General features: G+C 42.0%; 1 protein-coding gene across 1 annotated transcript in view; it reads left to right on the top strand.

The window, feature by feature from the left end:
- The window catches only part of AKT3 (AKT serine/threonine kinase 3), a 734901-nt gene extending 725419 nt beyond the window's left edge, over nucleotides 1-9482 (top strand). Inside the window, exon 14 of the mRNA XM_069234462.1 lies at nucleotides 5987-9482. Within this exon, the coding sequence (XP_069090563.1) occupies nucleotides 5987-6072 (86 nt within the window). The 3' untranslated portion in view covers nucleotides 6073-9482. The remainder of the gene's footprint in view (nucleotides 1-5986) is intronic.
- The last annotated feature ends 2864 nt before the right edge of the window (nucleotides 9483-12346 follow it).

Here is a 12346-nt window from a genome sequence, read left to right on the forward strand (position 1 = left end):
AAGGGGCTAGGAAACTGTGGTTCATCTCACACAGTGCTATAAATGAACAGGGAGATAAGGAAGAAAAGCTTCTCTACTTGATAACTAGTTGGGATAATCTTTCAATGCACGTGAAGGAGATCCCGGTGCCTCAGAAGAACTCCTGGTGTAAATACAAGGGGTGTTTTACACCTTTGTACTTATTTATGTATCTAGAATCAAACTTTTGCCAGTGGGGAACTAGGCTCATTATAGACACCGAAGCTGTCCCGCTTTTGTCCCAAATGGATGTGGAGCACTTAGGTTGAGAAATCTCAAAGAAAGAGGTACAGAGAGTTATTTCCCAAATTTCACCCAGCAAACCCCAGTGGCCTCACGGTGGAGCTTGTTCTACTGTTTCTCATCTAACCAACAGATTTGTTGTGGCAGCTGCAGATGTATTTTTTCCACCCAGTCTGATAGAGATAGTTATCACTGTCCTCGTAAAACCATGGAAACTAGCCAAACAATGGTCATCATATAGACCTTATACCCTAATTAATGTAGAAACAAAACTTCTCTTGGTTCAGAGAGACCAAAGCAGTTTTGTGCCTGGTAGATCTTCTAGAAACATTCGCAATTCATGAGTTCTAGCACCATAATAGGCTCTGTCTTTCCTACTGGTAGACTACGAAAAAGCTTTTGCCTTGGTCAGCTGGGAGTATCTGTTTACATTTCTGTTTAGATTTGGTGTTGGCCCCACTTCCAATCATAAATGCGCTTGGCATGTGAGTGGAGTGTGTGTCAAGTGCCTTTTCAATTGAGATGAGGATTAGGCAGGATACTCTCCAACCTGGGTTATGGACGGACTACTTTGAGGTTTTTGCAAGTCAGAAGAATTAAATGATTGTGTACCCCTATATTCCGATTAACTCGTTTTCCTTGGTCAGTCATGTATGTTGGGCCACAAAGAGACATCCTTGATTAATTCGGTCAAATTTCAGGTCTAAGGTGTGAACAGGTCTAAATATGTTACTTACACTGTACAGGGATCGGCTCAAGAGACAATTTGAGCTTGCGGCCTATACGTAGAACTGGACGGTTTTACTTATGTGGTGGTTCTACGTCTTGAGCTCTCCAGTGTGATGCTGGTTTACCAACATCCCACCTCTTATTTAGTTACTACATAGAGACTTCTCTCCATGGTGTCACCTTTGTTTATCACTCTTAGGGTATGTCACAATCACAACATTATTTCCTTAACAAATATGTCATGCTCTCTCCAGAAGTGCCTGTTCCACATTCCCTAATACTTTTCTAGAGAATTAACTTGCTCCTTTCTTTGGGATGGAAAGACCCCACGTGTTGTCATGGCTGAAAATGTTAAATTCCCATATGACTTCAGCCTCGAAATGACAGATATATCTTCTACTACTGGCCTCTCATCTGTTGGTCATAAATGAGTGGCTTTTTTGTGGTGAGCCATCGTATGCTACAGAACTTTGGGCATTTGGCAACTTCTCACCTTTACATTCTATCTATTGTTGGCGGCGGGTGGTCTTAAGTCACAGGCATCCCCTGTCACCAGTGTGGTAATAGAAGTCTGGCGAGCATCCCTAGGTGCAGTCAAATGGGACTACAGTCATACTGTCTGAATCTTTTCACCATTTACAATTGAGACAGTTTCTGTACCTCTACCTGAAAAACTTAGACAAAAGTGCAGACTTTAATCCTCTAGGAGCTGTACTTAACGCCTGGGATCTTGAGGACAAACAAGAACTTTCAACTTTATAAGTCCTTAGTCAATGACTCCCAGAGACGCCCCAGCCTAGTCTGAGGCATATGTTTGTGAATTATTAGAGGAACACTGGAGGGACGCCTTAATTTCACCCAGAGAGATGCCCATCCTCATCCACTATTTTCTAATTCATCTTAAATACCTGAATAGCATATATTAATATCAGGAGAGGTTGTGGAAAACAGGTAGGCAATTCTTCACTATATGTTTGCAATGCCACTTTGAGAATGGCTCCTTTTTCCACAAGACCTGGTCCTTTCCAGACATTCATGAAGTGTTTAAGGGCCAGATGTATCATCTGATTTTGCACTTGCAAACAGCGAAATCGGCCGTTTGCGAGTGCAAAATCGGGGTCTGCAATGCATCAACTGCATTCGCAGACCAAAAACTGAAAATTGCAAAAATTGCGATTTTCTGCTTTGCGACCAGGATTTTGCGAATCGCAATTTGCGATTCGCAAAATCCAGGTCGCAAAGCAATTCTGCAAAAAAACGCAAATTGCGATTTTTCGCAGAATGGTATTGTGCACTTGCAAAATACCATGACCTGCAACCAGGTGGTAACCTGGTGCAAAATTTAAAAATGCAGTACAACTGCATTTTTTTATTAAATATGTAAAGCACACATGCCCTTTTGGCATGTGTGTACTTTACATGTGCAAAAAAAAAAAATTGGGGTGCAGGAGAGGGGGCCTTAGGCCCCCAGCACCCTGGCCCTTTGCATTTCCCAAATTGCGATTTCTGTTTCAGAAATTGCAATTTAGGAAATGCAAAAAATTTGCAGCTATGGGCCAACAGGCCCATAGCTGCGAATGGGGCCAGTATCGCAATTTGCGATTCGGTAATTGCATTTGCGATTTTTAAGAAATCGCAATTACCGACTCGCAAATGTGATACATGGCCCTTTGCGAGTCGGTAATTGCGATTTCTTAAAAATCGCAATTACCGAATCGCAATGGGCCAGATTCATACATCTGGCCCTAAGTTCCGTGTCATGGGTTGGTGACGCAAGCCCTCTTCCACGTTAGCCTTGCCACATGTAGTTGGTGGCCTAGGTGGAAATCGCTGTCTGGGACTGATATGGAGAGCCAGCAACCCTCCTCTCTGAGTGGCTGTGGATAGAGAGCCCCATGTGTGAGATGTGGGGATGCCCCTAAAAGAACATAAATTATGGGAAGCATGGTACGATTAACTTAATCTGAAATAGCCATGCGGGGCGGGGGATTAGTCAGATTCCATTTTTCTGCACTGAGATCCTTAAGTATTTTTTCACTACTTTTGTCTACTCTGTTTAGTTCTTCCAAAAACATTTTTCAAGCAAGTAATATGACTGATGCCATTTGTTTTGCACACGTCCATTTATTTGTTAAATGCATTCAAATACTTTCAGAAACAAACAAGGGCACAGCATCCTCATTGCCTTGGCACGTTGACATAAGTTGGCGGTGTAGTGATAAAAGATATATAATTTATTTCTTGAGCAAGGGCTGTTTCCCACTTTTGTATTGTATCTCAGTCATAATGTGAGAGCTCTGCAGTCCTAACATAGTGGAAAGCATAGGAACAATTGAAGCCTTGCATTGACATCACTGTACTACCCAAGCAGACTTGATCATGGAGTGCACCACAAACCCAAAATTGCCCCTCTGTCATCCTCTCATCACCACACTGCCTCTGGTATCTGCTGTTCCTCTGGCTAATTCCCCTCTGAGCTGATGTTCCTCTAGAGCAGAAAACCCCACTTCCTCCCCTCTCCCTTTAACTTAACACAGTAGAGGAACACTGGCAGTAGGGTCATGAGCAAGATTGGTACCAGAAGAGAAATCGGGGGGAGTGAGTCGTAGCAGGACAGAGGGAGAGTGAAACGTGCAGTGAAAGAAGGTAGGATGTGGAATGATTGAACGTGGGGGTGTGAGCTTGTTTGGAGGCAGATTGTAGGACTAAGGGCAAGCCAGATGGGGAAAGATATATTGGCAGGTTCGAAATGTGAAACTTGAAGATTTAACACTTCAGAGGGAGAACGCATGGCAGTGTGGATCAAGGAAAGAGCGCAGACAAGGAAGTGTGGAACAGAAAAGAGTGTAGGATCAAGAAAGAAAGCAAGGACAGTGTTGGGTGTATAACAAACTCCTCAGTGCCTAAGAGAAAATATAGCTGGAAACAGTGCAGAACAGGCTGATAGTACACATCAAGGAGAAAAAGTGCATAAGCAGAGATCCTTTTGCACTAATATTTACTGCATTAATTTTTCCGCTACCTTGGCCTGCTCTCTCCCCACTTGTTGTAGCATAACTTGTCATCCACAATTTGTAAGTCTTTACTGATTAGTGATAGGACAATGTCTTTGTGATTGGCACATCCTCAGTTAGGAAGGCAAAAAAGCATTTAATTCTCCTTCCCTGCTCCTCCCAAGCTATCACAATCTAAGAAGAGAGAGTAGAGAGAGTACTGCCTATGCCTTGCAGAGCGATGTGTGGGTGCCATCTTGTTAATATATAGTGTTAGCCCGATGTCGAGTTAAGGAGCACAGGGAAGCACCAGACAGGAGATGGCGTAGTATTATTGGTCTTTCGGCATTCCCCTCTAATCCCAGTTTCGGTAGGTGCTCAGGTAAACCCCGTAATCTAGGGGTCTCAAAGCATTTGTTTTCCATTTTGGAGAAGTGGTCAGACAGTGGTTTCCATTTTCCCATGAATCTCTTTTGAGAATAAGTTATGGTGTAAATTATTTTTTTCAATTGTGATAGTGTGCCATAGCTTACATAACACCAGGGCACCAAGGGAGTGGAATCCTTTTTTTCGATTGTAGGGCAATAAGCTGTTTGACCGCCCATCATGTGTTTTATCAAGATCTATTCTACTGTTGTCGTACCATCTAGGGTGTTGGGCCTCCAGCCCAGTAGCGTTATTCCAGGCTTGGCTGGGATAGGGCTCCTTTTATATGTTTCATGATTTGTTTCCAGGAGGTCTGCATCATTACGCAGGACCACAGTATGTGTATATTTGGTCTAGACACCTGATCACAGTGTAAGTGTGTCAGGGAGGGAAAAGAATATGCAGTTAAGTTGCTTAAGTACTACCACTGGTACATTTGTTTGAAAGCAGACTGTCTTTGTGGCAGGAAATCCTGAAGATTCACTGCAGTCTTTTCCATTGGTTGAGTAGTTACTGTCTCAGTGTCTGAGTCCCAGCTATACACTAAGGCAAATTCTCTGGTAGGTTTGCTGTTGTGGATATTTTGGTATGACCCGAGATATATGGCCCTTGGTCTCTTAGAAATGATGGACCAGCTTATTAAGGGGTGTAAGTGAGCGAGAGGCTGCTATTGCTTTTGGAGAATATAGTGCCCAGTGCCACAGCTGTACTTTTTGTTGAAGCCAGGTCTCATTGGGGATGCAACATTCTTGTCTACACTACTTAAAGGGCTTAATAGTCCCTTGATTGAAAAGACCGCTTAGCACTCTACACTCCCCTACTTCCCACTCCAGAAAAGGCACTGCATTTACTGCTGGAGAGAAGTCTGGGTTAAGTATGGCTGAGCGAAAAGCTGTGGCTCTAGTTGGACCTCAGTATGATCACAGACTTTGAGAATGTTTTTTGTCGCATAGAGGTTTTGGGGTCTGTGCTATCGCTTCAGCCAGGGCAAGTCCACTAACGGTCAGCTTGTCACGGCCCAATCAGTAATAATATTTTCCCTTTATCTCACCATCCACTCTGTTATAAACCGCAGATGCCATGCCCAATATATCCAACAAGAGTCAGGACGCTAGTCCATCCTTTTCCATATGGGTCATCAAGAGATTGACTGAGATACTGAGCTTCCTGCATATAAATTGCCGTGGGGGAAGGATGTTGAGAGAGATTGAAACCGATAAAGCAACATAGGATAGATAGGGTGTTCATTTTAACAACATTGATTCATCCCAGCTCGGAAATGAACAGTGGCAGGTCTTCAGTGCCAGAGGTCCTCTGAAACATCCTGCAGTCAAGACCAGTTGGCATTGTTCCAATTCTCCAAGCGGTTAGTTATGTTAAGACCCAGGTTAGCTGTCCAATAGAAGGGGGTTGAATTGTTACTTTCTGAGTACCTTTGGGAACCATTATTCAAATCTTTTAGTGTATAACTATCAAGAAACTTTCTTGTGTTAGAGACAATAAACAAATATTGTGACTTAGAATTCTAAGGGATAATGACCTTAAAATGTTTAATGAAATGTCCTTTATTTCCCTAGTTGATGAGGATGGTATGGACTGCATGGACAATGAGAGGCGGCCGCACTTCCCTCAGTTCTCCTACTCCGCGAGTGGCCGAGAATGAGCTTCTTCCTTTCAGCTGCTTCAACTTCCACATCAGGTTTATCACTGGTAGTCATTTCTCAACAGCACCATAAGAACTGTACTATTGAAGTCAGCAGAGGCACTTTCCAGAGGTCATTCCTAAAGGAACAAGGATTTTCAACCCTTCCACATTATGTCATCATTTTTTGCATGGCATTTGATATCAGTCTGCCTCTTCCAGGCGTTGCTTCTTACTGCTGCAGCAAAGGAGAATTTCAAGAAGTCATTGTCCGACCTCCGAGAACAAGGACTTGAATTTTCTAACGTACGTGTGCACAGAGTCGTTTACTGACCCTCTCCCCACCCTTCTCTTATGATCACTCGGTGGAGGCTAAAACACAAACATGTCCAAAGGGGCATTGCCTCATGCCATGAAAACCAAGTACCCTTTTCGTTTAATCTAGACATACCAATAATGGTGACCAGCTATTGTCTGTGCTGGTGAGAGCAAGTTGTTTTTGATAGGCGGAGATGTACAATGCGAGGCTTTGTGTTTGACATATCATTTTATGTAATTAACATCTGGCTGACCTCGCTTTCTCCACAAAATGACTTCTTACTGTTGATACAAACAATATATATTTTTTGTATTCTGTCAAACTACAGACGAATTCTAAGACAAGTTGCTGGCCAGTCAACCGAATAACTTAAACTTCCAGATGTCACGTGCAGTCCTACAGCTTTGAATATATTTAAAGCAAGAATTGAAGGCACAAGTGCGACATAGTTGATTTAAAAAAAAAACATTTTTAAGGGTCTTATATGATTTGCACCATAAATGTTTTTTTTTTTAATGCTTTTGGAACTTTGTTTTTCTTGATCTACATTACCACCTCTGATGGCTAAAGAATGTAGACAGACATAATGATGTAACTGCTTTTCACCAAAATGTGTGCACCAAGGTAAACGGGTGTTTGCCTTTTTTTTTCTGGTGTGTGTGAATTAGCATTATTTTGGTGTTAAACTATGAATGTTCCTTTTTTTTTTTTTACATTACCGCAGTAGTATTTATTTTTAGTGATAAGGATTGTATGCGACAAGTTTGCAAACGCTGCTACAAAGTTCATAAAAGAGGCTTATAGCATTATGATTTTTCCTGTAGAGCACACGTACAAGCTGGCATCCTCAAGACGATTGCACTTTTTTCTCCCAGGAATTACAGCTCTGAAGACGGACGCGTTGCTTGGAACTGGGTATCAATTGATGGGAGCAACCCAGATCCAGAGATTTAACCAATTCCTTGTCCCATCAAACACTTAGTGACATACAAAAATACAATAGCACTTATCTACACACTGTCCAAATGGAAGTTCTGTAAACTGTTTCCACTCAATTTTGTATGATATTCATCTGATGTGAACGACAAAAGCAACTTATAAACCTCTGGAGACCAGAAGGACACAGTTTAATCGACGCACTTTACTTGAAGCACTGTACAGATATGTGGATGCATAATTTGTGACCATCTTCAGGGTATTTGTGCACAAAACCAAGAGGTTGGGAACTTAAGTGACTTAGGAAATCTAGTCAGGATATCTAGTGTTTTTATTACCATGGTACCCAATAACTTAGAAGATCACTGCTTTGAACAAACATGATACAAATATTTCCATTTGTTGTCTTTTTCTCCTCATACAAGTTGTTTTTCACTGGTAACATTGGTAAGAGCGAAATGAACCTCTTTTCCCTAACTTATTCCATACATGTTTAGATTGTTCCTCCAACAGTGTGTAGATGCGCTGGGAGCCTACACTTGCTATTTCTGAGGGTGCATCATGGTCTGAGGTTCCCGGGAGCAGCTGTGGGAAATGTTTTTCTACCAATAACACATCCATTCCAGTAATGTGAAATGTAAGTATTTCAATGTGCGAGTAAGTTGTGTGAGATGGAGTGTTCTAATAGGGACACAAGATACTGTTTGTATTCTGGAGATGTTGAACCGCAAGATACTAGAAAGTGGGCATAGAAATGTACTGGTGGCATATAGAGGCGTGTGACGTTTGTCATAAATGGTATTTTTGGAAGGGCAGCTAGATCAAACAAAGGAAGACTAGAAACCATTTTTATACATTTTAACGTGCTAGGAGTGTAGACAATGAAAATCGCTCATTCTTGTAAAGATGAAATATTAATAATCTCTATCATAAATGGTAATCCATTCATTCGGTTGTCCTGCTGTAGCGCACATACAGTTTGGGAAATGGTTTTCTGGTGAAAATGGAATTTGAGTATGCACCTCGGAACATATTGTAGGTTTTGCAAAAAAAAAAAAAAACATTTTACGTTGGAAATATAGTTTACAAAAATATTGCACAACCTCCAAACATATTAAAGCCACTAAGACTGTAGTTTTGGAAGGGGTGTATGATTTAAAAATGTGCTCACGCTTAGTAGTATCCTTAACTAACTTTGTCCAGTCTGTGCTTGGCCCTTGGGTACTCTGTTTCTTTTGGTGCCCATGAGGAATGAAGGAAAGAAAACTTAATGTGAATCGATTTTTTTTCAACTCTTTTGAACATATTGACCCACCTTGTATTCTTTTCACCCAGAACTTTGTCCCGCCTCTGCATGGAATGGTGGCACAGTCCATGGGTTTTTAATGCCTAGGAGATTTCAGACTATGTGAACCCCATTTTGGACCCAGCTTGTACTCCACTCTACAATGTATTCTCTACTGCAGCCGTCTTTGACGAAATAGACCGCTCCTGTTTGGATTTGGCAGGTTTTGAACACTGCTTTGCTTCCCACACAAATCCATCTTCCAACACATTCCTCTTGCTTAAAAAGCATTTATCCAATATTGTTTTCCACGTGTTTTTCCACTATCGTTGTGACTTCTTAAAGCTGACTGTTCTTGCAAGGGGCCATGTGCTTCTCCTAGAGTACTAAGTAAGGAATTTCCTTACCAACTGCAGGGTCTATATATTCTACACCTCAATGTACACACTTTGCTGCTACTGTTTGTACTGTCTACAGTAGAATTTCCTTATCTTGCTCCTGGTCGTGCATTACAGGCAAGCATGAATTGTAAAGTATTTATTTAAATGAAAAGCGACAACGTCTAAATTGGTAATCAGATTACCTCCCTGTAGTTTTGTTTGTGACATTTCTTGTCTTTGCTAGTTCTTTCATTAGATTTGTGCAGGATCTAGTGATACGATTCAGCAGACACGACTTGAGAACCCAATAAACTGTATTAAGAGTACTGTTGGTCAGACTTAAACTGTTGACTTCCTTAAGTACATGACCCAAAAGGATGTGAAATAAATAACTACAATAAACTGTTTTTGTACACTGTACATCCTTAGTATTTTTACACGTATATGATAGGGATGCACATTATTTTCCTTCGTACAGACAGCTTAAATAAAGCACTATGTCAATCTGCTACCTTTGTGTTGATTTTCTGATGTTGTTGGAGCCCTCACATTTGCGTTGCAGTTTACTTCAGAACACTGTACAATTTATTGCTTGATTATATGATAAAATTTATTTAGGGTGGGTAAAACCATCTAAAGGTATCCTAAATATCTACCAGTTTCTAAGAAATCAAATATTAGCTTGTATGGCAGTTTAGAGGCAGGAACATTCATTTCTTGTTTTCTTATAATTCAGGTAAGAAAAGTATTTTCCCTAGAAAACTCACACAGATAAAATAAACATGACACAATGTCACAAGAAGTATTTTGACTTCACACTTAACGCAACTCCAAAAATCAGTGCCATGTTTTTATTTTGCCTCGGCTCACAATTCAGAATCACAAGCCGTATGCAATTGAAAAACATTCCGAAGGTGCTAACATTAAAACATGCATGCTCATTTTCTTAACCTCTAAGCCAAATTTGCTGAGCATCCATGCAGGTAGCTGGATGAGGCAAAACGTGTATGAGCTCTTGTAGGGTGGAAAGGCACAATGGAGGGTTTCGGTCTTTCAGGAAGCTTCTGCAACCTAGCTATAACATCCTCACCTGGTGCGCAACATTGCAGAAGAAACTCCCAAGTTACCTCAACAGTACTCAGTTGAAGAGCAGAAAGCTAGCAATGCAGTAACCGCCATGCTAAGCTAGACAAGTATTCAACCAGGCCACGTCAGGTCACCAAGAGACAGCCACATGTAGTCAGGCTCACAGGAACCTCCCAAAATTCTTCCATGAGCCCCACATCTCATCTTTATGTGGGCAGCTTCTCAGCCACCTATATGCACCGCTTGGCCCCTATGCACCAGTCCGTGTACTTATAACATTGCTGTTTCTGGGATACTATTGGTGATACCCACATCTGTGTGATATTCCACCAGGCTACTACCATACCGAAGTTGCAAAATAAACGTTGGTATCTGGAGCCTGCCTGGTTTCCCATATTCCCAGAACACAGAGTTTCTCACCCGGGGACAGTGCTATCCCTGCACCTTCCACTAGAACCCCCATCACCCCCAACTAATACAGCTGCAGTACAGGGCACTCCCAAAGAGTTTGCAGCAATGTACCCCATTGGCCACATCCCCAGAGGCAAACCTCAGTGTCCGCTCTACCAATCTTCTGCATCAACACTCTAGTACAATACTCTCCATGAAAGATATTTAAGGGAATAAAGTGGAATTCGGCTCCTATCGCTACCTCCCTGTACCCAGGAGCACCCCTGTCCACTCGTCATAGGAGAGCTTCCCAAGGACTTCCTCCAACAACCCCCTCATAGCCTTCAAGGCATCAAGTAGGTTATTCATAAGTTTCTTATGCACAAAAGAGTTTGCCTTGAGCCTCAAGGTTTCGTAGAACAGGGTATCCTCTAACGGATAACTGGGAGAGTTTAAAGCAGTCAGGTGTTTAAGATCGATGATCCTTATGTGAGGGAAAATGCAGGCATCACGGACGTCCCTCTGTTTCCATTGGTAACCTTGGGAAGGGTATGTGCCATGCACATGGTCTAAGAAAATTTGTGAGTTTACCCTAGTGACATGTAGATGTATGCGTGTGAAAATCCATTAGTGTTTGTTGTTACTTGCAGGAGGGAAGCATGGCACCTCTGTCTCAGGTTGACAGCAGTGCACCATGTTTTTTCCAGAGAAGTGTTGTCGGAGAAATAAAGAGACAACGCAACTTCTGTCGGAAATATAGTATAGGTTTTATCAAAACAGTGGGGAGGTCAGCCAGCTCTGTGGAACTGAGAACTGAACTCAACGTGTTGCACACAAGCAGTGTCTAATGTACTCTCAAGCCTGCATTGTGTCGTACATATCTATTACCATATTAAATAAAGCGCTTGCTCAAGGACATCGTTATCTCTATCTCTTATTTCAGCAAGAACAATAAGTTTCTACAAAACATCTAACCACAAGTTACAGAATGTGACCCAAGTACACGTTATTGATACATTTTCAGTACTCTGCAGAAACAGTGTCCTTGAATTGTCTTGTGTTTTGAAGCCTAGCAGTTGTCTCCTTCCTAAGAGTTTACTGTCCTGGAATGCTTAACCACCTGCTTATCTAGTTCCTGTGTGTCTACTTTGAACTGTGTTTATCTACAGATTTTCTCAGGGATGTGTCCTTGCACTGCATGACTGTGGTGAATGCTATAACTTCCCATTTGTGTTTACTAGTTATGTCTCTCTGTCTACTAGAACTAGTGTCTTGCTTTCCTCCAGGCCCCCACTCTATTCTGGCTGTGTAAACGGCCTAGGCCTCTGCTTTGCTTTGAGTACATGGGCCTTCTGTCTTTTGAACATTCCAGTTAAGAGTAGTTAGGTGGGGGGTGACCCAGCGTAGCAGATTTGATCAGAATCTCTGTAGACATTACTAGTTGGAGAGCCATGGACCATAATCCACTGTGTAAATGTTCTTTTCCCAAGGGCACTTCACATTCTCTTGAAGTGGACGTTTTTCATATTATATGCAAAGTCCCTGACATTCCCTTTTACATGAGTGTTTAGATGAGAATTGGTGATGCTGGTATATTTTTTTTTTTTAAAAGGAGGGTGCATGTCCAATGGAATCCATAACTTAGTCAGTTATGATCTTTGTGATGTCTTGAAAGCTGAAACATTCTCCCATCAGCAACTAAGGTATGCAGGGTCCTATATACCTCCTCTGCCTGCCACTGAGGAATCAGCCTGGGCTTCCTCGGCTCTCCTACCACCAACCATGACCGGTAAAATCATCCACTTCACTGTGGACAGCAGACCTGAGCACACATAGTTGCCACTATGACTGTCCAGGGTGAGTGCCAGCAGTGATTGGAAAACAGTGTGAGAGTGGGTC

Source organism: Pleurodeles waltl, chromosome 5 (assembly GCF_031143425.1).
Source record: "Pleurodeles waltl isolate 20211129_DDA chromosome 5, aPleWal1.hap1.20221129, whole genome shotgun sequence".
Taxonomy (NCBI): domain Eukaryota; kingdom Metazoa; phylum Chordata; class Amphibia; order Caudata; family Salamandridae; genus Pleurodeles; species Pleurodeles waltl.